The 27,958-nt window shown below is 38.6% G+C and overlaps 3 protein-coding genes across 7 annotated transcripts; 2 read left to right on the forward strand and 1 right to left on the reverse strand.

Moving 5' to 3' along the window:
* Positions 1-597: 597 nt before the first annotated feature.
* Positions 598-4,591, forward strand: LOC145932635 (trophoblast glycoprotein-like). 2 transcript variants are annotated; one of them, XM_083031734.1, is made up of 5 exons: positions 598-1,146; positions 2,117-2,518; positions 3,109-3,425; positions 3,507-3,877; positions 3,951-4,591. In XM_083031734.1, exons 2-5 carry the CDS (start codon positions 2,261-2,263, stop codon positions 4,190-4,192), a joined length of 1,188 nt encoding a protein of 395 aa, XP_082887860.1. In that variant the 5' UTR covers positions 598-1,146; positions 2,117-2,260; the 3' UTR covers positions 4,193-4,591. The 2 variants fall into 2 exon arrangements, with proteins under 2 accessions (XP_082887860.1, XP_082887859.1); XM_083031733.1 differs by having other exon boundaries at positions 598-1,115.
* Positions 4,592-4,707: 116 nt separating this feature from the next.
* On the forward strand, positions 4,708-8,690 carry LOC145932640 (uncharacterized). Of its 2 annotated transcripts, XM_083031745.1 has the most exons (7): positions 4,708-5,159; positions 5,487-5,618; positions 5,933-6,074; positions 6,155-6,572; positions 7,168-7,697; positions 7,870-8,061; positions 8,269-8,690. In XM_083031745.1, exons 3-7 carry the CDS (start codon positions 5,957-5,959, stop codon positions 8,379-8,381), a joined length of 1,371 nt encoding a protein of 456 aa, XP_082887871.1. In that variant the 5' UTR covers positions 4,708-5,159; positions 5,487-5,618; positions 5,933-5,956; the 3' UTR covers positions 8,382-8,690. The 2 variants fall into 2 exon arrangements, with proteins under 2 accessions (XP_082887871.1, XP_082887870.1); XM_083031744.1 differs by lacking the exon at positions 5,487-5,618.
* Drpr (multiple EGF like domains draper) lies at positions 7,867-27,744 on the reverse strand. 3 transcript variants are annotated; one of them, XM_083031741.1, is made up of 19 exons: positions 27,585-27,744; positions 27,357-27,459; positions 17,262-17,521; positions 16,966-17,092; positions 16,588-16,756; positions 15,843-16,089; positions 15,372-15,492; positions 15,152-15,289; positions 14,883-15,062; positions 14,441-14,768; positions 13,885-13,992; positions 13,527-13,691; positions 13,027-13,233; positions 11,682-11,837; positions 11,422-11,598; positions 11,195-11,305; positions 10,874-11,080; positions 10,568-10,747; positions 7,867-10,492 (listed from the first exon to the last, which is right to left on the reverse strand). In XM_083031741.1, exons 3-19 carry the CDS (start codon positions 17,378-17,380, stop codon positions 10,218-10,220), a joined length of 3,015 nt encoding a protein of 1,004 aa, XP_082887867.1. In that variant the 5' UTR covers positions 17,381-17,521; positions 27,357-27,459; positions 27,585-27,744; the 3' UTR covers positions 7,867-10,217. The 3 variants fall into 3 exon arrangements, with proteins under 3 accessions (XP_082887867.1, XP_082887868.1, XP_082887869.1); XM_083031742.1 differs by lacking the exons at positions 27,357-27,459; positions 27,585-27,744 and adding an exon at positions 25,388-25,643; XM_083031743.1 differs by lacking the exons at positions 13,027-13,233; positions 13,527-13,691; positions 13,885-13,992 and having other exon boundaries at positions 27,357-27,744.
* Positions 27,745-27,958: the final 214 nt, after the last annotated feature.

Genomic DNA, 27,958 nt, shown 5'->3' on the forward strand with positions numbered 1-27,958 from the left:
CTGCCGTTTAATATAAGAGATAAAAATATTAAATAAATCTAATGTAAAATTATATTGCACTTGCGCGTGCAAGAATAAAGCGTAAGCTTCTGATTGTAACGCTAAAACGATTTATTTGCGCTCTTCCCGCTATCACATCGTGAAATTGAGACAATTATATTCCTCGAATGGACTTCCATTCTGCATCCAGCAGCTCTCTACAAATAAAGATACTTGTCTATCTTTATGAGATGTTTAATTATGATTAATGTAAAGAATGACGAATATATATATAAAATATTTAAAGAATATCTAATGTACTATATTTTACACTGTCTAATTATTGATTTATCAATTTGTCTTTTTCTTTGTAAACTTGAACTCTTTTTAAGTATTTCAAGAAACATAATCAGATTATAATCACTGGAAGAAGATCCACCGAATCTGAAACTGAATAATTAAAATTGTATAAAAATGCGTCAGATTTTTTTATTGCGATGCGATGAAAATAAAAATAGACTAAAGAAGAGTAATAATTAATAAGAACAGAGTAATAGAGAGTGCGAAAGGGTAATTAATAAAGTCTTCTGTAAATGTGAAACAATTGCAAAATTAAATTCTTCGTCAAACGCCGAATTTGAACTATACTTTATAAGGCGCTACACACAGAATAAGCAGCTCTAATCGCGCGTCCTCATCCGGGGAACACGTTGCAAGTCCTTAATAACGATGATCTCAAAGCGGAACCAAACGAAGCGAGTGAGCAATCGCTCGATCGACTGCGAGAACGAAGAAGAAGAAAGGAAAGATCGGAAGAAGGCGATTATACACAGGAGAGCGAGAAACCGGAGGAGTAATGGTAAAGGAACGTTGGAGAGGGGGCCAGTTTGCATGTACCTGGGGGGCCCGCAAAGGGGCCCAGGAGGGAGCGGGACCGCAGGTGCGGTCGGGATGAAGCACGGCCGAGCAATGCTGTGCGGTCCGTCGTGGAGCGGAGAACACAGGAGCGTCCGCTTCCTGTCCTTCCTCGAGAGAGACTCAGTCGTCTCTTCGTACGCGGTTCCAAAAGTGCTTCGCACAGGACGATCTCGCCGCCGTGGACTCCGGAAAGTTTTAGTGCAAGTTACCGAAACGAGGTATACTTCTGATCGGTTATTCACAGGACAGGTCTCTCTTTTTCTTTCTCTCTCATACATATATACACACACACTCTCTCTCTCTCGCAACTTGAAACATATACAGACGATGCATTCCCTGTCTTGGACAGAAAGCGTTCGGGGATCCCCGAGTTTCTTTTTTCTGCTTACGACATGCGGGAGGAATAATAAGTGAGATCTTTAGATGGATAGAAATTTCCTGTTGTTCTTCAGTCTCGATGGAAGTCGAAATTTAAGGCACGTGTAACCAGAATTAATCGAACGATAAATGTGTACTTGGCTAAATATATATGTGAAAGCAAATTTTTTTTTTATAGAAAGTGGTATATAGATACAAGATTTTTATCCATTATTATAATTAATTAATGAGGACGCCGATTGAGGGGGAAACGTTGGTTTTATTTAAAATTCGGCAAACAAAGCTGATCCACCGTTCGTTTGCCACGTCTGCTTTCGCGTTTGCGATTGTTAAATTTAATTTTGACGTGCTTTTTGTCAATGCCAACGCTGCCAAGTGTAATCGTGCCACGGTCACATATCACGCTGCGTAATCAAACGCGCGATATATTCCGATCTCGTCTGTATAATATTCAAAAGAGTCTAACGCAAAGGCGGTTTTCTTACTCGACATCACCTATATCGCGTGGGAGAGCTAGTTTGACGTTTTTTTTTATCCCGACTCCAAGATATGACTGTACGACCTACTTCAAAACTAAGACTTTAATTTGCCGACAGATACGACGGCCTAACATTTACATAATCGCAGTGCAATCGCATGAATTTACGATTTAATTATCTCTTCTCTTCTTTCGTTTAAAGTTTTTTTAACTGAGTTTTATTGAGCTGCTCAAAGGTAAAGCGATCGGTATTGCTTGCGAAGTATCTTGTACTTATATCAATTATATTAGATATAAAAAGGAGTCATTTCAAATAACTGGGTTCGACGATTGTGTGATATAACTCTTATATTTTATTTATAGATAGAGTGCGTGATGCGTGAAGCACTTCTTAACTGATAAATTCCGTGCGACGCACTCAGCGGTCGGATGTAAGCTTATAAATGTAAGCTCGAAATCATTCCGAACACGTGAGGTCGACCGAGCGTCATCGTCAATCAGCCAACGATGAAGACCATCGTTCTTTGTTCGACTTTTTTACTTATATCCGCGTCGATCGTCGGATCCATCAACGACTGCATCGACCCGAACTTTCACTCTCTGGAGACATTGGAGTCGTCCAGGATAGAGTGCGGCCCGGCCTTTAAAAATCGCTGTCACTGCATGAGAACGTGCTATGACGGCCATCATCAGTACGTCGTGAATTGCACGAACACGGGATTCCACGATACGTCCCCGCTGGCGCATCTTCCCAACGACACGCAAGTGCGTAACATAGATAAGATTAAGGAGACGCGATATCTCTTCTCTGCATACGTTGCATACTCTATATGTATATACGAGAGGAAGTCAGAAAGTAAGGTTCCCAATTAATTAATTTTTTTTAATACTTAATTTTTACAAAAGTGCTTACCTCATAAAAGTAGGTGAAAAGTAGTGTAAGAATATATCTTTATAAGGTAAGCACTTTTGTAAAAATTAAGTATTAAAAAATAAATACAAAACATGATATAAAAAGATTGGTAAACATCAGGCACAGAGTACACAGTACTATTTGTTTATTGCCGAGGTCAGAAGATTCGCTTCTATCCTTCCCTCCCCTTTTCGATATGCTGAGGATGATCTAAAGGAAGAACCGAAATATTCAAAATAAATATAGAAGAATTAAAAAATGATTGTATTGCCTAATAATATTTATGCCTCTTACTATCCTTTTTTATACCGCATCTTGTATTTATATATCAGAGTCTTCTTGATTTATTATTTAGAAAATTAAATTAATAATGGAGAACCTTATACTTTCTGACTTTTCCCTCATATGTTATATAACTATAACATTTTTTTCAATTTATTAGGTGCTCATCTTTACGGGAAACGAACTGCAGGAACTGCCGTGGAACGTGTTCGGGACTCTGGACAGCCTGCCATATCTGAGAGTGATCGACATGTCGAACAACAAGATACGCGAAATTCGCGGCAAGGCCTACCATCACGTGCAACACGTGGAGCGTCTCATACTTGATTTTAATGAGCTCTCGTTGGACCCGGCGAGGAGCCATCCGAGAGTGTTCTCCAATTTCGTCTCCCTTCTGGAGCTGCATCTGACCGACGCTTTCGAGGACGGTCCACCGAGGAACCTGGCGTCGACGCTTCACGATATCTTCGTCAACAGGTGCTTCACGTCTCTTAATCTTTGATCTTCATTTGGTTCATTCTAAAAAAAGAAATATAACGTTTTTTATTTTTTTTTCAGTAACCTCACGCAATTGATAAAACTTCACTTGGAGCAAAACGAGATCTCGGAGTTTCGAGACATCAACGTGTTCTGCGACTTACCGAAGCTCCTGGACCTCCATCTTGGTGATAATGCTTTGAACGCGCTCCACTTTAATCTCTCGTGTCTGCACAATCTGCGCTTCCTGGATCTTCGACGGAACAGATTCACGCGCGTCCTCGAACGCGATCTTCATACTATGGACAACCTCGCTAAGCACGATCGATCTGTGACCGTAGACTTCACTGGCAATCCTTTCGAATGCTCCTGCAAGCTCAATCCGTTCATCAAGTGGATGAAGAAGACAAAGGTGTTTGTTCGAAACAAGGCTAGCTTACAGTGCTACGAAGGTACTTTTGAATATTAATTCTTTTTTTCATTATACGAGGATCGAAATTTAATACGCTCTTCCGCTTTTATTAGGAAACGCGACTCACGAGTTTCATGAAACGAAGAATTGCGCATCGAAATTGCTGATGTCCACCCGACGTGGAACGACGGTGATACTTTGCTTCCTCTCGATGCTGCTGATCGCCCTGGTATGCGCTCTGGTCTACCTGCAACGGACGAAACTCCAGAAGAAGATTGAACCGATGCTCGATTCGGTCAGCAAGAGGGTACGATATACATCGATAGCGAATGGCGACGTTCGCGAAGATGTGTGAAGAGACAAATTGTACTTGGAATAAAACATTTTCATTTCGTGAAGACGAGACGACGAGTTTGCCAACTCGTCTATCTCATCCAATCTCGAGATTTGAAGCAATGGACAAGAGAGAGTTAAAGATTGCGTTTCGCTTTGCACGTAAAACTTTGTAAAACTTTGTTTCGGTCGTAACGGTATCACGTCATTTTATGCTAAATTAAGCAATATATGTATGTCGTGGTGTACCGTTTGACGTTATACGTGCTCGCAGCTGTGAAATCTGTTAGATGTATTTTCAGATATTAACATATATATAACGACGCACCAAGCGCGATATTATAAAAAAATTGTACTTAATATAGAATTCGATTTAATTTTATAATTTTAATCTGTTTATAAATAAATCTTATTTATTATACTCTCTCCTCTCTCTCTCTCTCTCTCTCTCTCTCTCTCTCTCTCTCTCTCTCTCTCTCTCTCTCTCTCTCTCTCTCTTCTCACTCTTTTAACTGTTATTTCAGAGCATCTTAAAAATATTTCTTTCATGTTCGTACATCAATTTTCGTAGCAAAAAATGGATTAATCACGCGCGAATTAAATTTCAGAGATGTGCGTAAATGTAGAGGTGCGGCAGGTGCGATCATCAACACGATTTTGCCTTCTTATCATCGGCTATCGCGTCACATCTTATCCAAGATTAGATATTGTGCGCAGAATAAACTACCTTAATTCAGTTGTTATTCGCTCGAAACGGCAGAGTGTCGCGTTTGCGAACTTTTTACCGTTTTCATCATTACCGTTTTTATTTTTCGCACTAGTTTACATCGAGCTTCTGCTTGTTATCTGACGCGAACGCAACCGGGAAAATGTCGCTCGTCGGACGACTTCGTCTCGACGAGGTCATCAGTTCGTTCCCGGAGCTCGGACCGACAGCTCCAGATGGTGGTTACTCGTGGTTCGTTCTCCTCGGTGTTGTCTTCATTCAGGTGCGACTTAATCAACGTAGTGTACTTCACGAAAGTTGTTTTTCCACTTATTGTTTAGACATTAGATCTCATTAAATCCTGTTCATTCAGCGTATAAATGTAGCTATTTTTTTTTTAATTTATAAAAACAATTAGATAAAATTAATTAGCAAAAACAGAAATATTCGATCGATCAATATTCGACGCGATACAGGGTATTCGGAAATATATGTTCAATATATTATCGAAGTATGTTGTTATCTTTCCTCTTTATTGCACACAAGCCGACGACGCCGCTTATAAAATACGCCGAAAATCTTGGGGAAATAAAAGATAATTTTATTCCAGGTGTGTGTTTTCGACGTAAGTTTGCCAGATATGAGGAACACGCGTCTGACTGAATCGATCTTTCACACATTATTGCTATATACGATATATAAATCCAAGTAATTGCATAATTGTCTATAATTGTTTCGGTAGGTGAGTACATATATATCTTTGATATTATTGTGCTTATATTTCTCGACACCCTGTACCATACGTCTATTAAATCACGATGCATTGAAAACATTAATTAATAAAATATTGTATAAAATACAAGTATTTTCATAAAGCAAAAGAAATATTTGTATAAATTAATACCTATATATAATATATAAAAAATATGTAAATATATGTAATATATATAAATAATATTAAATTAATAAATATTTTTATAAAATACAAATATATATATATAAAAACACTAGTGTACTAATTTTGAACTAATTTTACACGTTATAAAACTTATACAGATAACCGTGCCTAGCGTCCTGTCGATGTATGGCATAGTGCTGGGATATTTAATTACGGATAACGCGTTATTTTACTATGACTTGTGGAGTATGAAGATCACCCTGACGCCAATATTGTTCGTCGCCTTTTGGAGTCTGGCAGGTACTTATTCGACCTAGTTCAATCGAATTAAAGTTCATCTGTGATCTCGACTGTCTACTCTCGCTCATTCCATCTTTCAGATCCATGGACCAAAACGATCACCGAACTGGCATCAATACCGCGACTGGTCGGTCTGATCGGCGTGACCCTCCTTACTACGGGTGTCATAGCTTCTGGATACTTGGCGACCGGGGGTGCGGGTGCGTATCTGGCCAGCATGAGTGCTGGGGCGGTGATGGGTGTAGGAGCGAGTTTCGTGATCGTCGAGAGCGAGACTGTCCTGCGGAAGCACTTCAGGGTGAGGCTGCCGCTGGTGCTGACGCTGAAGAACGTCGCCGCTTCCTTCGGCTTCACGATCGTGCCAGCGCTCACGCGCTTCTTACTCGTGGAGACAGGATTGAAGAGCGGTATCCTGTTAATGACGATCGTCTTCATTCCCACCGCCTTAGGCACGCTGACCTTGCGCTCTCCACCGCCGCAACGAGCGTCTCCTTATAGGTGACGGGACATTTTTCTTCTAAATCTCCAGACTAAAATTCACAAATTGATAGTACTCATCTTTAATCACGAAATTGTCCTAAAAGGAAAGGTATCAATTTGGACGATATATATCTACTTCGGGTTTTCAGAATTTTCACGTTAATTTTTAAAAATATATCAGGTCGATAGTGCGATGTCTTTGTAATTACAAAGAACTAAGATGACGCAACATTGTGTGCACGTTGATATGTTTAAAACTTATACTGAAAGCTCTTCAGAAATAATTATTTGAAGAACATAACATAAGATTGACTTTTGACAAATAAGACATTATCCTATGATTATTTTACTGTTGACAAAATGAATCACTCCATCATTAATATGGACGTTCCACAAGCAAATTGACAATCTAAAAGTAAAAATTCTGAAAACCTGGAGTTGATATCAAGAAAAATTGTCCAAATTAATACCCATCTCCCCTTCTATTGTAGATAAAAGAATAATATCTCGATATCGATTGCATAATTTTTAGTAATTTTATAATGGCTTCTAGTTTTAAATGTATTCAATAAACACCAATGGGTCATTAATAATATCGTTTTCATTAACACAGATTGCTTCTGCCGACCGACGAGGACAATGAATTGGGCATCAGAATATCCCCGGACATAGAATCAGAGTCGGAGCGACAGAATAACGGCGTGGACAATGTCGGTTACGAGAACAGTGATAAGCGCGATAGAAACGCTGTGCCTCTGTTCAGCGAGATGAATAGCATCTACGCGTATCAGGAACCGGACGAGGATGTCGAGCTCTTCGTCAATCCGATCGTGCGCTCGGGCGACAAGTGGAAGCAGGAGTTTCGCGTGGTTCGCTACTTCCGGTTCTGGGCGGCCGTGGTGACGTGGATCGGGATGAAGGCCGGTTCGCTCTACTTCTGGATCCTGGTACCCGCTGTGTTTCTGCAACGAAACGCCGTCACGTCCGTTTACCACTTGGACGGTTGGGTGACGTTGCTGGTGGTCGCCGGCATCGGCTCCTTCGTGCCTAGCATCGCCAGTTGTTGGTCCATCACGACCACCGCACAATACAGAAGGATATATTTCGGGATCGCCTGTTGGCTCGGCAGTATTATTTTATTAGGTATATATTTCAAGCGAATTATCTCTCGCGCGCATTTTTTCAACATTACTTAATATAGTATCATAAAAGCATTTATTCTCTTATATGATATTAATTACTTATTAATAATGCACAATTATATATTTTTTAACACGAAATTACAACACAATTTTCATCAACGTCTTATTTGTAGCCTTATCTTATACGAATAACTATTACTGGTTTCTGACATGCTCGCTACTTGGTGGAATTAGCATCGGCAGTTTGTTCACCTGCCAGGACTTAACACTGTGCGACGTGCTGGGAAATCAATTCGCGAATCGCTCGCACAAGTTATTCTCCACCTTAGTCGGACTAGGCGTGCTGATCTTCTGCTTCGTGCATAGTGCGTATTTTTGTGTAACATCGAGATTTATTTTCTTCTTTTGTTTTTTTTTTTATTTTTTTTTTAGTTACAAGAGATTTTACAGAGATATATTTCTCAGATTTGGTACGCAACGCGCAACAGAGATACGGCAATATATAATAAGAGAGAAAGACTCGGATTTTGCTTTCTTCGATTTATCCACTAATTTTGGCATTTGATTGACAGATGAGAATGTGTGCCTTCGCGCGGTTGCGTTGCTGCAGTTTTTCGGCGGATGTTACTGGACCGTTCCGCCCGTTTGGGAAATCGTACAAGCACGTAGACTCAGAGACGGTTAATCCCGTTACAAAAAAAATCACGAGTCATGCTTTTTAGGTTCCGCCATAGAAATATTTACAAGGCGTTGATATCGATGATGAAAGTCACAGTGTGATTGATTATGTAATGTCTTTAAATAGTAAAAAATACTCTCTTATAGAATAATCTTAAGAATAGATGTGCGCTCCGTACAATGCAAAACTGTGTAATCTGCGAAATGATTTATTTAAATGCAAATGGATGAGGAGCGAGATAGAACAAACTATTTTTAAATTATACAATTGTGTACGTGCGATCGCAATAAAGTGTCTTTGGAATCTTTATTAAAATATTCTTGTCAATCTTTTCGAATATTAACACTGCACATTACGGTATTATCACACTGACTTCCCTGCTCTTATACACATGATCTTATTGTTAAATGTATGCTATCATTTTTATTTATCCTGCGAATCTTTTCATTTGCTAAGAACCTCGATCAGAATTCTCCATATTTAAACATCAGTTACACATTACGGAGCGCGATGCTCTAATATAACTTTCATTTACTACAAGATACATATAATACGAAAAAATAGAATTATATCACAAGGTAATTGCAAGACAAAACGGAGAATAAAAACAAAGTCCCGTGAAATCTTGCATACACGCTTTGTCTTCTTCCTTACAACAAAAAATATAAAAAACTCGATACTCTTAAAATTTGTATTCGCGTCTTCCGATTACAGCCTAGCTGATAAGAATCACGTTATGATTAAGTAGAATAAAGTGATAAAAAAATTAAACAAAAATTACGCTTATACTTTCTTTTTCTCGTATATAATAATTGCCTAATTTATTGCGTAGAATTTCATAATTATCTAATTTATTGCATTTATAAAATTGCATTCATTCACGTGCCAGATATAACGCTACTTATTTATTCTAAGATATGTTAAAATTATATAATTTTAGAATCAACAATCATTAGAATCCTTTTAAATACTTTTATAATCATGACATCGATAACTATACGAATAAAACTATCTAAAGGATTCTCCGGACCTTCATGTATTTGCATTATTCATAATTTGATTTCTTATCACCTGTTCATCATTGTCAGCTGCTTAAACTAATATGTTTTCTCTAACGATACATATTCACGCGTATCAAATAGAGAGAGATATACAATAATTTAATTAAAGCTATATACTTAAAAGTTTGTTATATACATGCAAAAACATTCACCTTTCAAGATATCGCAATAAGATAGTTCATTATAAATAAAAAATGGCAGAGATCGATATTTCAAGTAAAAGCTAAAGATTAAAAATTCAGCATAAAAATTTCATTGCTTTCGATCTTCCTGCCTTATATTTAAAGCGTTATACAAAATGTTAAAAAAGAAATGCAAATAGTAATAAACTTATTAAATTGGAAAAGTGTCTAATCAATATATAGATTAAAAAATCCAATCTGATCAGAGATACAAATTTTTTTATCTAAATTTGAAATCTTTTAAACATATATATTCAGTGTAATACTGCGTACTTTGCCACATAAATATATATAGCATCCGACATATTTTTTACAAAACTATTTTAGTGATTAACCATGTTAGCATCTGTCTCTCTCTCTCTCTCTCTCTCTCTCTCTCTCTCTCTCTTCCTCTTTTTCTTTCTCTCTCTCACTCACTCACTCACTCTCTCTCTCTCTCTCCATAGAGACTAACAACAAGAAATTTTTTGAAATGAAAATAATACCACAAATTTACTCATAGAAAGGATAGTCTATGAGTAAACAATGAAGACATTTGTAAAATTCTATTTCAAACCTGGGCAGTTGAAAGTGAGGAACGTTGCGCGGAAATCTTAGGTTTAACCTAATTCCGGATCCTTGTCTATCGCCGAACTAGGTCCAGGATTGTCACGCGATTTCGACAAAAAACCGTTGAGTGTTCGACTTGGCTTCCAGCTTACCGGTCGCGGCTGATTCAATTCATCATATTCCGACTCGTTGTTCTGCTTGATCTCGTCATAGACATGTTCGACTTTCTTGCCGTCCATCTCGTCGATGCTGTGATACACATTCAAGTTTGGATTTCCCATATCAGCGTCCCTGTTCTTCAGGTCGTACTGCAGTCCGTATGCTCCTGAGCAACAATACAAAATTATTCGTACACTTGCGTAAAATTTTATATATTTAGTCGTTAACAAGCGTGCGATACCTTTACAGTCGTCCTCGTCGTCGGTGGAACTACCTAGGCCGAGTTTAGCCTTCTCAGTGTTTATATTTTTATGCAGAAAATTATTTCGGAATTGGAAGTTGTTTAGCAAAGTAGTAGTGCCGTCATCGAACTTTGAGGAACCTTGATACGCGTACACGGGATTGTCGAATTGATTTCGTTCTACGAGACAAAGAGCAAGACTTTATACTTTGACTGTTCAAAGAGAGTTTGAGTTCTTCTCGACGATAAAAATCTTTGATAAATAAAATTTCAACGTGACTCGCAAACAGAAGTAAAGTAATTTACCTGGCGGGGGTACAGGTTCGGCTATATATTGCACTTGAGCTATCTCGTTCTTGAGATCAGCTACTCTGCGACGATGGTACATCCACCCGGTCAATGAAATGCCAACCACAATGATGGCCGCAAATACGACCGCCACAATGTGTCCGTATCCTCCCTCCTCCTTCTCTTGAACATTGCGGGAGAATAACTGCTCATCGCAATTCTCACCTGAAATAAATCATTCGTTAATTTTGATGTAGCTTGTTAAAACACAAGGAAACCTCAATATTGTTTTGTTACATAAAGTTAATCTCTCAAGTATACTTTAAATTTTAAATGTACCTGAATATCCATGTCTGCAGATGCAGCCCTCGGCTGGATGGCACATAAAGAAGTCATTTTTACATTCGCAAGGTTCCATACAATGATCACCGTAATATCCTTCGGGACAAACTGAAATCGACGAGTATCGAGATGAGATTTATGATAAATATAATTGTATAATAAAAGAATATATATTCTTCTTTACATCTCTTGCCACAGTATTCGCTATAATTTTCCAAACTTACTCTCGGTACATCTAGTTCCGGTCCATCCCTCCGCGCATCGACAATGACCATCGTTGGATCGGCACTTTCCGCCGTTCTGACATTTACAATGCTGCGTGCAATTTACACCATACATGCCCTCCGCACAGGGTGTCTGACAATACTCGCCTTGCCAGCCGGGTCGACATTGGCAAACACCTAGATTGAAAAAAATTCCTCGATGAAGGTCTTTGGAATAAACAAGATGGACATTTTCCAAAGGGAAAGATCTTTCGACTTGCCTGTTACGTGGTGACATTCTCCGCCGTTCTTACAGTGACAATGATTCGCGCAATTTAGCCCGTAACGATTCGGGGGACACGGATGCTCGCAAGTCAGACCCAGGTATCCCGAACGGCAGACGTACTCGCCGGTCACGTGATCGCAAGTCATGTTTCCTAGAAAAGAAAACAATAATTAGTTTGTCAGGCGATAAAAAAATTTACGTAAAAAAAAATTATATTTAAGCCGGGTCTACACGCAACGTTTTTTTATTCAGTTTTGACTGCACAGGTAAAACGATGTAAAAATCGTTGCAGTTTAGTAGTATCCACACAGCACAGTTTTCAGCATCGTTTTACCTATTTTTTGCAAAATCCATCATGGAGGAAGTTTTACTTTGGTCAATTTTTGCAATTTATCTGAAAAAAACTGAGCATCATGTGTAGAAAAGACGAACGGAGCGTCCACATGCACCGACATGTCTGTGCAAATCACGGAAAACTATGCTCTTGGGCATTCGTCTCCGTGCAGTTCACATAATTGCACAGTTTTCCTGTCCAGACGCAATGTCTTGTCTGCAACCTCTTGAACTGCGCAGACAAAACGATGAATAAAACGTTGCGTGTAGACCCGGCTGTATATTCGTTTTTCTAATCTCGTTGTGATTATTTTCACTATCCATTGTTCGTTTCAGCCGTGTAAAATAGATAAAACAATGATTACTCGAAATACTCACTGAAATGGTCGGTGAGATAAAAACTATCGGTGACAAAGAGCAAGAAACAAAGTTTACGACTACCGCTTACGTCAAACGTTTACGCAATTGGCGGTCAAATTGTTTTTCTGCTTCGAATTTTGTTATAACTGTACCGCAAAATACGTAAGAAACATCCCACAATCAAGAGTATGTTATCTACATCTCCGGATGTGTATTAAATGTCATCATAAAAATAAATCTTTTAATTTTACTCTATTCGACTCATATTCTCTAACTGTGCGTGTGATACTATTGCGGCGAGATGATTAAACTTACGTAAAAATATCTTCCATGAAAGCGATCGACCAAGTGTTAAGATTTATGCATTATAAAAAGAGATTATTAATAGCCTATGTGTGTATTATACACTATACATATAATTATAAAAATTATTTACATATAAAAAATTAATATGTTAAATGTAAAGCAATTTGCTATGAGGTGTGCGATATAAATCGTTTTTATTTTATGCTGTCTATAAAACACAGTTACTCATATCTAAAGCAATCATGCAACTTAATCTAAATATTATAATTAAAATTTTACTTGAACGAATTATCACGCATGCAAAAGGGATCAAAAATCTGTAAAAATTTGAAGATTCCTACCGTTCATCTTTTCCGGACATTTCTCTTTGCATCCCATCCCGTACCATCCTTCTTTGCAGGGTTGCGAGCAATCGGGGCCCTCCCAGCCCCTGGCGCAGACGCAACTTCCGGTTGTGGGGTCACACGAACTATTATTCATGCATTCGCAATGCGAGTGACAATCCTTGCCGTAAAGACCCTCCGGGCATTTTGTTTCGCATCGAATTCCTGTTTTGATGTTAAAGCAAAACCGTCTCGAGAAACGAAATTTCTTCGCTTGCCGCATCAAGCGGCCGCGTTTTATGTGTTTTCGTTGCATTTACCATTTATTTATTTTTTTTTATTCATACTACTTTTTTCCTAGACTGAGATAACGCGATGGATAGCTATATGGTTTGCGTATTTTTCCCGTATAATCGTTTTTATAAATAATTTCTTGAACAAATGATGAAACGCGTCTCGCGATAATTGTATATAATATGTAATTTTGTTGCGAATATCGAACGCGAAATACAACAAACCTCGCCAATCTGCCTTGCAGTTGCAATGCCCGGTGGTGGAGTCACAGTCCACGGTGTTCGCCTCGACACAGTCGCAAATCTGATTGCATCTGTTTCCGAAGAAGCCCTTTTTACAACGTTCCTGGCACAGCGTGCCGATGAAACCAGCCGCACACGTGCACGTGCCTGCGTGTGTATAGATAAGATAACGCGTGTTTTCTCAGGTGCAAGTGCAAGGGAAAAGGATTCAGGGATTTATATCTCGTACGCGCACAATATTCACTGTACATTTCTTTAAAAACGAAAAATTAAACTTTATCGGGTTACAACAAACAGTTAACACGAACTAAAGGAAAGGATCGCCACCCAGCCACCTTACCATTTTGCGGATTGCAGGCCGCATTGTTAAAGCACTTGCATTTGTTCTCGCAGTCCTTGCCGTAAGACTTGTCGTCGCATGGACGATCGCACAGTACACCGACCCATCCTGGCAAAACGTCATACAGATACGTGTAATCCACTTTGTACTTACCGATGTCGAATAATATCTTCTTCATCGGAAATACATTGAGAGACTTTAATAAAAATGATTCTATGGTGAACATGATTACGATAAATATTCTACAGACGAGCTTTCTACAACGAAATGGGAAAAATATGGAGAACATCGCAGACAAGGCGGATCGTTTAATACATCATGCAAAGTATTGTGCAAAAGTAATTGTGAGATAATATCGACGAGACTTTTACAAAAAAACGATAAAAAATGAGAAAAAAATATTTAAATAAATTCAAAAGAATTCAGACAGTTTTACTAACACTTTTCTCTGATAAATCCATCTAAACAACTCTTTGCTCTAAACAAGTCTTCCAAATGAGAATCTTCTGTAATTACACAGGCTTGGATTATATCCGCGATATAAAATTACACTTACCAGCCGTACAGTTGCAGCGCCCGTTTTCAGGAGAGCAGGTAGCTCCGTTCTTGCAGGCGCACGTCTGTGCGCAATCCTCCCCGAAGGTGTTTTTGGGACACAGCTCGTCGCAATCCTTGCCACGATATCCAGCCGCGCAGATGCAAGTGCCGTCGATGGGCGAACACTGCGCGTTGTTCCTGCAGTTGCAATGATTTTCGCAATCCTTGCCGTACATGTAGAAGGGACACGGTCTGGCGCAGATCTCGCCGTCCCATCCCACCTTGCAGGAGCATTGTCCGGTCCATGGATGACAAAGTTCCGTGTTGTCGTCCTCGCATTCGCAGACCTTTCAATTGGGTACAGTTTAAAATATGTGGGAGTTTTTAAACGGAATATTTTACGAGAAACACAGAAACACACACACACACACTCTCTCTCTCTCTCTCTCTCTCTCTCTCACCTTTCCGCAATTGGGCCCGTATAAATCGTCATCGCAAGCACGTTGATCGCACTTTTCGCCTATCCAGCCCGGGCCACATATGCAAGTACCGTTAGTAGGATCGCAGGCGGCATTGTTTTCACAGGTGCAATTATTTGTGCAGTTTAGTCCAAACGTACCCGCGGGACAGCTCTTCAGACACTGTTTTCCGTGTATCAAGGAGAAAAAAGAGACATTATTTATCGCTCGATTTAACATCGCGTTACAGATACAATTAATCGGATATTTACTTTGTCATCGTAAAAGCCCGGCTTGCACTGGCACTCGCCCGTCACGTGATGGCAACCGGCACCGTTATAACAGTCGCAGATCTGAGAACAGTTCTTACTCCAGAAACCCTCCGGGCATCGATTCGCGCAGACTGAACCCTGCGTGACAGACATCACGTCAAATTATTTTATGCGGTATTAATACATTTCGAATTGAAAATTGCATAAAATTTCGTATTACCGTCCAGCCAGGGGTACAGTAGCATTCCCCAGTTTGAGGGTTGCAGGATCCGCCATTCTGGCAACGGCATTCCGACTTGCACTCTTCACCGTGCTTACCTACTGGACACAGATCGTCGCATCTGTGTAACACAGTAATCATTAGCCATCATTAATAATATTATCTGTTTGTAAAAAAATATCTATTTTATTCCATTTTAAAATATTAGAATAAATTATGTATTTCAAAATTTATTTTATTTTATTTAAAAATTTCAGGATAAATTATTTGTAGTTCCTTTATTAGTGCTTTTACTTTTACTTTTAAGCTAAAGAACCTTTTTCAAGAATTTTTCTAATCATATCTTTTTGAAAAATATGGAAAAAAAGATATGATTATGTGAGCATAGATAAGAGATCCGATAAACACCGATAAATTCTCCGAGAAATTGCAATGTAGTTTTACTGTCGGACAACGAGAAAAAATACTCACAGCGGTCCGGTGTAACCAGAGGCACAGTGACACTCGCCGGAAATGTGATGGCACCTACCACCATTTCTGCAACGACATTCCTCGACGCAATCCTGCCCATACCGGTTGGGAAGACACTTTTGATCGCAGTACACGCCGGTCCAGCCTCTCGTGCATATGCACTTGCCGTCAAACGGGTCGCAAGCCGCCCCGTTCTGGCACTTGCAATCCATCTCGCAATCTCTGCCCCATTTACCCAACGGGCACTCTGTTCGTACGGCAAAGTTAAAAATAAATCGCCTCGTGTTTACGTCGCTTGAACCAACTTTTCATCCTCGTTGGTGTACAAAATTACGCGCGTTATTTCTCTTTGACGGTCTTTTTTAATAATTCCAAATTTAAATTAAATTTTTAATAATTCTTCAACATAAATATTTTGATGTGAAAATAGCTAATATTGTTTTTTAATCGTAATGAAAGTATATTCTTAGATATTTTGTAACTTGAAATTTTTTAAAATGTGTTTTAGATGTTTGAAATTTTATAACAATGTATGTTCCTTACAAAGTATGCTAATATTTCTTTTGCGTAAAGTATCATTTTATAAAGATGAAATTTATTTTTATAAGTATTATATTATCCCTACACGATACTCTATTTATTCGAGTATGTTGAATCGTAAACGCAGCGTATATTAAGTATGTGTATAAGAAATGTATGTGAATGCGCGCTCTATTAATATCGAACGAAGGCTAGGCTCACTTACTGAAGTCGCACAATGGTCCGCCATATCCCGATTCACATTTGCAGATATCAGGGGCAATACAAGTACCGTGGCGGCAATCCTCGGAACAGACTGGAATGCAACGGTCGCCGTTCGTGGTTTTCGTGTAGCCTGTGCAGCATTCCTCCACGGGTTTTTGCTTCACCAGTTCCTACAAAAAGCGCGCGTAATAACATTACGAATGACGTTCATCGACATTTCATCGAGAATCGTTCCTCCTAGTTTCTTCTCTTTGACCCAAATTTATTGTAAAAACATTAATAACAAAAAAAAATCAAATCTCTCTCTCTCCCTTTCTCTTCTTAAATCAGATCTCGTTAAAATTTAGAAAGAAATACTATTTGTTGGAAAATAGCGGACCTGTTCCTTGTAGACCGTTCGGTAGACAACTTTGTACTTGGAACATCTCGGTGGAAAACTGAAGCACCACGTGTTCTCTCGTACGGTGTAAGGTTTCTGCTCGGACACCTTCACCGTTATCGTGTATCTAAAAAAAGATAATACAGATAAATAGATAACATTCCATAATATTTCCCAACATTAGCGATAACTCACGCTCGACGAACGAGACTCGAGCGAATGTTTACTATGCAAGCGCGCGTGCGTTCCGCGAATTAATTAATAAGTATTCCAGATTTAATGTGGGGAACACTTACGTTTCTTGCTGAGTGCATATGTTCGGTCCTTCGAGAGCCGTCGTCGTTCCCAAGATAATCACGACGACGACCGCAGTCAGCCAACGGACCGCGGACCTCATTCCAGCTGATCGATACATGACTTTGAACTTGGCGAAAAATCCTGCGACCTTATCGTCGTCTCATCGCATTATCGCGATTACCTTTCCTTCGCGTTGGTTCGAGCTTTGGAAGCGTTTTGGAAGAAGAAAAAGAAACCCGCCGTTGACCTGTTCCCCGATCTGAAAGTTAGATACGCCGTGTTACAAACGCTGAGTTAGTATGTCGCAACGATGCGAATTACTTTGCGAATTATTACGCGAACGATCGCAAAATGCACGAACGTCGCATACTTTATAAACCGGACACGAAAGGACGCAATTATGCGTTTTATCGAGCTTTATAATGCGGTTGTTCTCTCCATCTCGCGCTTCGTGAGAAATCTCATCCGCTCGACTTTTATACTCTGCATTCTGTTCATAATCATAATGAATCACGATCGCTATATACGAAGCGATATCGCGAACGAATGTCCAGTTGCGGATCTTGATTTAACATAAATAAACTCGCGCGCATCTCGTATTGCGATAGTTTAAACGCTATCACTCTAACAATAAGTAACTCTAATAAGAAGTTCTCCGTTACTCCGATAAGGCACCGACGATCCTATCGCGCTCATGTGATATTCGTGCGAAAAAAAATCCGTGCAACTTCGACTAAAATTGCGGTGAATTATTGCAGAGGAGGAGAATTTTCTGTCGGAGGGTCCCCCATAATTTTATCGAACGAGGACGCGTGTCGATATCGTAACGAGGTTGCGAGAAACTTTTCGCTTGGAATATCGATGAAAAGTGCTGTTTGTCGATGAATAACATTCGATCCGGGTTTCGCGAGGTTCTATCGGACGAAATTTCAGTCGCGTGCTCACCGCGACCGGAAATGAGTGCTCTCGCGTAAAATACATGAATCAGAGATTGCACATGTGTTGGACATACGGGTGTTTGCGTTTTTATGTGACTCGCGCTATGATTCACGTTGCGAATCAGCCGGCTCGCTTCAACGGCGACCAAAAGTGCTGTAATATTAGATATATTAGATCGACATCAATGAAGAATCGCATTTGATCTTATTAAACGTCTAAATGAGCTTCCTTCTTTTTCTGCCACCTCGAAAGAGTAGGACAACCGTATGATGAACCGTACGAGCTAACCCATGAAAGACTTTATTTTATCATCATGGTTTGACACTCGTGTTATATATCGTGTTTAACATCGCGTACATACATTTTCTGAAAGCTGTCACCTTACACCTCGATCGAGTTATATTAAACATGAATGCGAGATAAAATTCGACGTCGCTTGAAGGATCGTCTGGTAGTTGATAACGAGACCATTATTATCGTCAACATTTTTATCGGATATAGTGTCTCGATACCGGAGTGCTATTATTACATCCTGCGGTAATTATTCCGCGTACTATCGACTCTTTGCTCCGATAATTAAATTAGGCTTCCAACGAAATCGAATAATATGCTTTAAAGAAAGAGGATTATAATACGCGTGCGACTTTTCTGAAGCGCATCCGGAAAAGCGCGATTTTTCTCACAGAACGTGAAGAAAGCGCGACATGTGACACAATTCGCTCCTTTGTGCGTACAAAACTCCGGGCATCGGTATAATTATTGTCGCGACGGACACAATAACACGTGTATGCTCACTCGAGTCTTTCGTAACTGTACATGTTACCAGACAGTTACGCGTTGGGGAGTGAGAAAAGAGGTGAGCGTAACGCGATTGTTCCGAGTCGGACGAGACGTGTGTAAGAAGAGAGTTGTGTGCGTACTATACATATAGTACGTACGTATACATATGCACACATGCACGCACGTGAATTCACGAAATCGCTCTAATGACGCGAGTCGTACATAATAGAGAACAACCGGTATTAGACACGAGCGATCGCACGAGTCTAAAATAATGCTTATAACGTGCTTTTATTTATCTGTCTTTTTCCAGATGAGAAAACTTTCGCACACTATAATTACACAAAGATAAAAAGAAATGTTGCAATATAGGTATATTCGATTAGAGAGACGCAAAATGTAAATTTGTGTAATAATAAATTAAAAATAAATTTGTATAATCAAATAACGAAAAAACTCCAATATATAAATATAAATTCAGGTAAAAGACGGGCTAATATAGAAGCAAAAATTAGGCCCAACAAACTTGTTTGAAAAGTCTTTTTTATTTAATTTAAACGTTCTGTTCCTTCCTTTTGTTAATCGATCTGCTGAAGATGGTCAAATTAAATAAAGAAGACTTTTAAAATAAATTGCGATGTTGCGCTTGGCTCTCTTAGCTCGTTTTCTACCTGAATTTTGTACATTTTTCGACAAAGTCACGTTCATATCGGGAGGAAAAAAATATGTTTTACACACAAAGAACATTTTCTCAAAACTAAATGTCTTCAAGTTAAAACTTTGTAAAATTACACCGACAAGAATTTTCTCTTAGAATTTACTTTGAAAATCATGGTAATCGTGGGACAATATGATATGGAAAAAATTTTATAAGAATTTCTCTGATTAATATTTATCACGATAAAATAAAAGTATAGTAAAATTAATGAAACATATTTTAAAAATTCTTTCCATACCATATTGTCCCACGATTACCATGATTTTCAGGGTAAATTCTAAGAGAAAATTCTCTCTGTGCAAGAAAGAGAATTTTTTCCATTCGTGCGTCTTTAGCTTCGAATATCTCCTGGGTTTTTCGAAAATCGAACGGGATTAAACGACCGACCCCGCCATTTTCGTACAGCCGAATTCCAGCAGGCCTATGTGTGTGTTTCATTCTGCCGCGATCGAAGGGGGACACCGACCCTTTGCAACTTGGCGCGACCCCGTATATACGATCGAGGGGAGAATTAATTCGTTTACGTAGGAAAAAAAGAGTTCAGGGACTTTGCAGGCGTAGGTGCGAGCGTGTATATGAGTCTGACACGAGTCACAGGATGTGGGGCGAGTTCGCGATAAAATGATACATCTCGAACTTCGTCCGCGGGATGTGTGCATCATTCTCTCGGGATCTCGGTTGGATACACGGACAAAGGATGCAGGGACGATTATGGGCGTCGGCCTACGAGAATGGCGACGACGAAGGCCGTTAAGGCCGATAAGCGACGAGAAAAAGTGTCGTATCGGAGTCGTAGAAATCGTAGAGAGAAAAGATAAAGAAAAGTGGTGCGATAGATATATTCGATTACAGAGACGTAAACAATCTTGTTGAAAGGAAAAATTGATTCATGTGTTTGTTTCGAATCTTAATGCAGCAGCTGCGACAAAGATAAAGTTTGAAACGAGTTTTTATGGCTACTATACTGGACATTTTCTATTCTTAAATTCGATTGTAAAACAGATTGTAAATGAGGAAAACATTCTAAACTAATCTGCAAAAAATAGTATCGTGTCATTAAATGAAAACAAAAAATATGCGATGAGAAATATATTTGAGTTTTGTAGAGAGTGAAATCTATTTCTTTGTTAAACTCTGAATAGTATATTAGTTCTGAAACAGACACCAACTTTCAATAACAAATTCTATGACTACTACAGATTTTTCATTCTTCTCAACTCAATTATAAAAAAATAGAATAAAAATATACACTTAGATATAATACATTAAATAGTGTAAAAAACAGTAGCATGTTATATAACAATATTATATTAAATATATTAATATTATAGTATATTAATATAATAATATATTTATATTAAACATAATAATATTATATTAAATTGAAATAAAAACAGAAGAAACGTATTCAATTATTTTTGTCTTAACGAAGAATTTTGTAGAAAGTGAAATCTGTTTTCTTTCCGCGTGAAATAATATTAATAATTCCTAGAAACATTAAAAATGTCTAACATACAAGTTTTTAGTGAGTTTCAGGATCGAGTTGCTACATTTTCTATTCTCCCTAAACTCGATTCTATCTACACGACTTCCTGTCAAAGATTATATTCATTTTTTTATCGTTCATTTTCCGCTCGAGAGTTTACTGCGATGATTCCGGCATCTCTTTGAAAATAATATTGACAATTGGCCGATGAACCACGACCGACTAATTTATCTTAACATTATCTAACTGCACCTCATAATATATACACGACGCTATCGTTATCTCTAGCGTTTATCTCTGGCGCGATTATATGATTGACGCGAGAAGATCGTCAACGTACCGATGAGCATGAATAGAGGAGAGATACTGATCCGTATATTCGCACGACACAATTAACGCTAAACGCATCTCCGTCTGCAGACAAATATGTCTCATGTATACAGGGTGTATCTAAATAAGTGCAAAAAATTTTAGGAGATAATTCTTTGTCGAAAATTAAGGGGGGTTTCTTATATAAAAAAAGGGAGGTAAAAATTTAGTTTTTATTTTTTTTCTCAAATTTCAGACAAATTAAAAAATGAAACTTGGCGGATATTTTCCACTAATATAAAAAGGATATTTATTAATATTTTTTTGATCTTCCTGTATCGTTATAAGGGGATGAAATTAACAACCCCTATTTAATTTTTTATCAGAACTTTTTAACGGATAAGAGTATATGTTTATATAAGAAATCCCCCTTAATTTTCGACAAAGAATCATCTCCTAAAATTTTTCGCACTTATTTAGATACATCCTGTATAAATTCAACGTGTACGGGAGATTAAACGCGTATGCGATCGCGAAATCACGATACGGTGACATTTCGCATTGAATGATGCACCATGAGGATGTTGGCGATCGGATCATTGCATCGGTGACTGCATGGTCGATATATACGGCAATAGATTAGATAAATGACATGTACACGCGCGCATTTTCGCTATTCATTATCGTTCACGGCTCGTTGCGTACGTGAACGCACAGATAGAAATAATACGTTTGAATCGGAGTTTAGAGAGCGAGAAACACGAATCGTTACGGTTCCGTATAGTCGTTTCGTTCCAAAGAAGTTGAAATCGCGTAAAGGAAGCCGACGAAACAAATAAATATTCCGCCTATTCGTTCGCACTTAAAATAGAATTTTTGGCTTTGCGTCACACTTTCCATCGTTACGTTAATAAGGCGAAAACAAAATTATATAATGGACTTACATCGTGTTACACTGTTACACGATCGATCCCACAAGAGAATATAAACGAAAGATCGCCGAAATGTATAAACCACTTTCGGAATTAATAACATAACATTAAATTGCTTATGTAATTTTTCATTATCTAATAATTAAGTACATTATATCTAATAATAATACACACACGTATTTACTCATAGGCAATCCCCGAGAAATATATGTATAATATAATGAAAAAAGATGAAATAGAAAAGATTTCTTTTTCATCATAGTTGACAATCATATGCATACGTTTGATATCGTGAACATAAATGCCAAAGCTGTCATTTTATACCTCGATAAGTTATATGTTAAACGCGAACGTGTGATACAATTCGACGCTGCTTGAAGGATCATTTGCAAGTTGACACCGGGAAAAAAATGTTTATCATCGGATAGCGTTGCATCGAATTCCGACAAGTATTTTGAGATGACACACGATGACACGCGACGACATGTCTTTTATTTCTTTCGTCGATAGAAAAAAAGAATTAACGTTTAGATTTGCATAAATGCATTCGTAAAAAAGGAATGCATTAACGTTTTCCTTCAAATGCAAACAAAATACGACAAGAAAATTCTATACGGGCAAATTACTGCGCGTAGCAACCCCCTTCGTGGTTGAATGAATCGCACGGACTCCTTTCTTACATAATAACGGAGTATTGCAACAGTGAAAGTCACGCATCGCGACTGGCAAAGGTAACAGACAGGTGCAGACCGTGGTACACATTTTTGCATGTGTGTAAAAGATTATATACAATGTATACATATATCTTTATATTTATATATGCGTATGTGTGCGTGTGCGTAAACATGGAGTCCGCGCGTTCAAAAGAATAATCTTCCAAAGGCCTACTTTTTCCAAAAGACCTACTTCTTCATATATAATATCAGATTGCTGATAATGATAATGGATGGATAATCAACATGTACGCCATGTTTGTCGATCAGAATGCAAATATATGCGCGAAATGCGCGGATGGATTAATTATGGATGATCCGATTATCGAAGCGTTTGTCTTTTGCTTCCGCGTAATCGCGCGGGGGCATGAAACGTGAAATCAACGATTGTTCTATACATCGCGTTTATACTATATAAATGTGCCAAAGCAGAGATTTACAAGAGAGTTATCGCGATGCACAAAAGCTGTCTGATTCTCGTCACGAAATATTATTAGAAAAGGAGAATCTCGTGATTCTGTTTTCGCGTATCGATCGATTCGTCGAACTTTCTGTTTGTGTAGGCGCATATCCGTTCGAACGATCTAAAATGCACAGGGAGTTACATTTTCTTAATGGACGGAAGCACTTTTTATATTACATATACTGGATCTAATCGTCCGTGAACTTTGACAGAGAAACTCTAGACAAATAAACGTGATCTCTCGAGTCAGACGATTATAAAAGTCGGCAGTAAATGCGAAGTTGGGCGAGGAGGTGAGACTACAAGTGTCAAAGTACGATGTATGTATGCGTAATAAGCATAAGTCTAATGTCTAAATGAATACGAACAAAGAACGTTCTGCGAAATTGACGCTTCGCGACTTGAGACTGTACTCGGAAGCCGTGACGTGACAGTTGTCTGTTTTACGTGAAAATGGCCTTGACTAAGCCGACTATTCGTACCACACTTGTATCATGTACTCGGAAAATCCGAGTCATCACGAGTGTGTGTTGTAGAATGCGTGGGGTACCTTAATCACTCATGCATGATCATGATACACAATCGGCCGAGTCGACTCGATCCAAGTCCGGAAGTTCTATTCTGTGTCGGCGGGCCAGAGAAAATAGAGTCGCGTGCCAAAAGTGATGGAAAAGTTCCGCGAAACGGGACAATGTTTTAGCAAATTTTTCGTCTGAGAGCACAAACATCACCGTTATTATGATAATTAAACGCTAAACAATGTTTCCGGGCTTCCAGTAATATGCGCGTGAATCATCGTGACCGCGATCTAGCCGTGTTGCTATTTGCTATGCATCCTTATAATGTGAAATATTGTTTTTTGCACACAATAGTGTGAATTTTTTAAGAGTAAAAGTGCCACGTTTTCTTTTTCTATATTTCGCACGTAGATATTTATATATGTATATATACATATATTATATGTTTATAAATGAGAAGAGTGTATATATATATATATATATATATGTATATGCACTTATAAATTTATATTTTATATATATAATATCTTGTTTCTTCCTAGTAAATATACATATAATATACACAGAGAGAATTTTCTTTTAGAATTTACCCTGAAAATCGGTGGTAATCGTGGGACAATATGGTACGGAAAGAATTTTATGAGAATTTCCCTGATTAATATTTATCACAATAAAACATAATAATATCTATCACAATAAAATATAAAATATGTTTGATTAATTCTACTAAAAGTATAGTAAAATTAATCAAACATATTTTTAAAATTCTTTCCATACCATATTGTCCCACGATTACCATGATTTTCAGGGTAAATTCTAAGAGAAAATTTTCTCTCTGTACATATACATATATACATGTAATATATGTATGTATATATAAATACAGTATATAGAATAATAATTATTAAATGTGTATATATATACAAAAAGTAATTAGTTAAGGCTCATGCAATGGTAATCTATATATATTGTTTATACATCTCATTTGCGCGCACCATTCATGTTTGCGAGAGGGACGTATGCATTCATCCGGCTTTATAGTTTGTAACCATGCGGGTAGAATAACTCCGTTCACAACTTCTCTGTCCACAATTTCCTTTCCCCTCGCGCTCTCACGGTCGTCTCTCTCGTGTCCCTATTTCCATCTCTCCCCCTCTTTAATAATGTAGCACTTTACGACCGCAGAGCAACGCGATCTCCCGTACTCCCGTTGTGTTTGTGTGCATACATATATTCACGGAAAGATTGTCAGCATCACGTCAGATACCTTCGATTTTCACGGCGCAATTGAATCGGAGTTGAATAAGTGGAACGTGCATTGATGATAGGACTTCTCCTTTGTCTTCGACTTCGTCATTGTTCCGTCGTGCTACCTTCGCGCGTCATTGATGCACAATTTTAATTCAAGCAACAATGACGACGTCAGTCAAAGGGTTATCGGTGGTTGAATCATCGTTGAATGCTTACGTCGTTTACGCGAAATCTGCGGCCAGGAAAGAGAGAGAGAAAGAAAAAGGGTCGAATTAACAGATAAACTCTGTATAGATAACAGAAAATAATATAAATATAAATGATTCATTGCTAGATAGCACGGAAGGAGATGATCAATCTATTAATTTGTTTGAACCGACGATGTTATCGTTATCTCTTGGAATCGTATAATCATTCAAAGTCCGTATAAAAAAAAGTCATATAAACGGAAAGAATATATTATTTGAGGAAGTATTTCTGGGTATTTTTACGTAATAAGAACGGAATATTCGTAACATCCTGCGTTTTGCACGAGAGCACATGCATTAGATTAATCTCTATGCTCGTCTTATTCGACATGACAGTCGCGAGTTTCCTTCTCGGAAACAAAACAAAAAACAAAGTGCACCTGCAATTCGCGACTGGCTATTGTTATGACAACTGATTTTATCGACAGGACACAATCACACGCGACACGCGCATTTTTCTCATATTATTCATCCTTCAAACTCGTATTAGAAGAAAAATCTCGGGCGGACGTCTCGCGCATCTGTGCGAAAAAGTTGTTTATTTTCAACATGTACGAATACGCGGACAAAAATAGACGCGATTACGCTGACGCGGCGGGCAAAAATAGTAGGCGCGTCTGATGATTGTCAAGACTCTGTCCGCGAGAAATCTGTGTACGTATATTTTGCGATACGAACGGTGTGGAAGGCCGTCGAGGTCTGCGCGACTCTCGTCTTAGGTAAGGGAGCGGACTCCAGGTAACGGGCTCCGAGGTAAGAGAAGGAACGGGAGAAAACCGGTCGAGGCGCATGACCGAATTTTTACGTCCGACGAGTAACTCCGGAGAGTAAAGTGCGCCTCTTCTTCGTCACGGAATAATCGCGCGCGCACGCGTGCATACCGGAGCCAAGGACTCTGTGTTCGTGGAGAGATGGTACAGCGTGTTATTCGAAAATAATCTTTAACTATCCGTAATTAATTTGTAATTGAACATTTACACGTGACGCGCATATGGGTGAAATAAATGAGACGTAGATATTTAATTAAAGTTTCGTATATAAATCAAGATATAAACTGAAAGAGATTAGATTTCATAACAAGCGCGCGCTGGTCACGATCCGTCCATTAATCGCTGATAAAAGTTATAATTAAAAAGTCGATACTATAAATGTATTTTGTTCAGCATTAATTGATATATGCGTCATTAATCACGCACGCGAATATATATATATATACTTTTCCCCACGATACAAACTATACGGCTGTTGCATATTCATCGTTATGTCTACACGGTCGGAATGAGCGAAATAAAAGCTGGACCGCCAGCTGTGTAAACCTCCTTGTTAAACGGACTGGCAAACATTGTATGTATCTGTATGTTACGAAGTAATGAAGCTGTCGCGAAACTTCCTTCATCATCATCGAGACAAATTGACACCAATAAAATTGGACGATAAAACGCGAATCTCGCGCGAACAAATCGAAGCGCAGCGAGTGAGAATTCATCGCATTCCATCTTATCTAATATATATTACGAAAAGTAATTAATTCAAATGACCTCCGATCGCCGATAGATCGGAGCAACAATTCGCTAGATAGAGAGAGAATGTATATAGTATAAATATAATGCAAACCTCTTGCAACCTTCTCTTCATCTGTTTTCTCTATCTTGATCATTCTTACGTTGGCAATACGTTCTTCCTATCTGCACGTGATTTTTTTGTTTTCAACAACTAAATAAATAAATAAAATCTTACTCGATGGTTGATCGCTGCGTGGAACTCTGGATTAAACGAGATCTGCCCACTTGTCGGCGATTACGGCGATACGTAGGAGAGACGTACGTGGCTCTTCCATTCGCTGGGAACAAATCGGCGCGCGATGTTTTTATTGCTCCGACATTGTAATTTACTGCGGCAAAATTGCGCGCAGTAAATTACAATCGTACGGGGAGCGCGCACATCGGAAAAATCAATTTTACTCACTTTCTCACGTAACGCAATGCGTGCGAGATACGCGTCAGAAATCGCACGACGGAGAGAACTTAATAATAAAATCGCGCGTTAAAGAAACGTTGAAGATACGCGTCGAGACGCCACGGCGTCTTTCATTCAACTGAAGTAAGCCGAAAAGGCATCCGGCCGGTCCCGCTGCTAATACGTTTCTATCTCCCTCTCTCTCTCTCTTTCGCTCTCTCCGTCATCACCCCACTCTCTCTCCAGCGAATAAAGCCGGAGAGAGCGCGCATGCGCTTTCGAAAGGAATGCGGCGCGTACTTCGCTACATGTTATTACATTTTTGCACAATATAAATTTCTTAATATCTATATAAAAAGAAACTAATTAATTAATTAATCGAT

This window comes from Prenolepis imparis, unplaced genomic scaffold, assembly GCF_030444845.1.
Source record: "Prenolepis imparis isolate NDT839.2.m4 unplaced genomic scaffold, iyPreImpa1.0 SCAF_2, whole genome shotgun sequence".
Taxonomy (NCBI): Eukaryota; Metazoa; Arthropoda; class Insecta; order Hymenoptera; family Formicidae; genus Prenolepis; species Prenolepis imparis.

Excerpts from the sequence above, each read along its gene's own strand:
- LOC145932635 (XM_083031734.1), top strand. The coding sequence starts at position 2,261 with ATGAAGACCATCGTTCTTTGTTCGACTTTTTTACTTATATCCGCGTCG. Across the intron at positions 2,519-3,108 it reads ATCTTCCCAACGACACGCAA|GTGCTCATCTTTACGGGAAA; the intron begins GTGCGTAACATA and ends TCAATTTATTAG. Across the intron at positions 3,426-3,506 it reads CACGATATCTTCGTCAACAG|TAACCTCACGCAATTGATAA; the intron begins GTGCTTCACGTC and ends TTTTTTTTTCAG.
- LOC145932640 (XM_083031744.1), top strand. The coding sequence starts at position 5,040 with ATGTCGCTCGTCGGACGACTTCGTCTCGACGAGGTCATCAGTTCGTTC. Across the intron at positions 6,075-6,154 it reads CGCCTTTTGGAGTCTGGCAG|ATCCATGGACCAAAACGATC; the intron begins GTACTTATTCGA and ends TCCATCTTTCAG. Across the intron at positions 7,698-7,869 it reads CGGCAGTATTATTTTATTAG|CCTTATCTTATACGAATAAC; the intron begins GTATATATTTCA and ends TCTTATTTGTAG.
- Drpr (XM_083031741.1), bottom strand. The coding sequence starts at position 17,380 with ATGTATCGATCAGCTGGAATGAGGTCCGCGGTCCGTTGGCTGACTGCG. Across the intron at positions 16,090-16,587 it reads CGGACCATTGTGCGACTTCA|AGTGCCCGTTGGGTAAATGG; the intron begins GTAAGTGAGCCT and ends CCGTACGAACAG. Across the intron at positions 13,692-13,884 it reads GGCCTGCAATCCGCAAAATG|GCACGTGCACGTGTGCGGCT; the intron begins GTAAGGTGGCTG and ends ATACACACGCAG.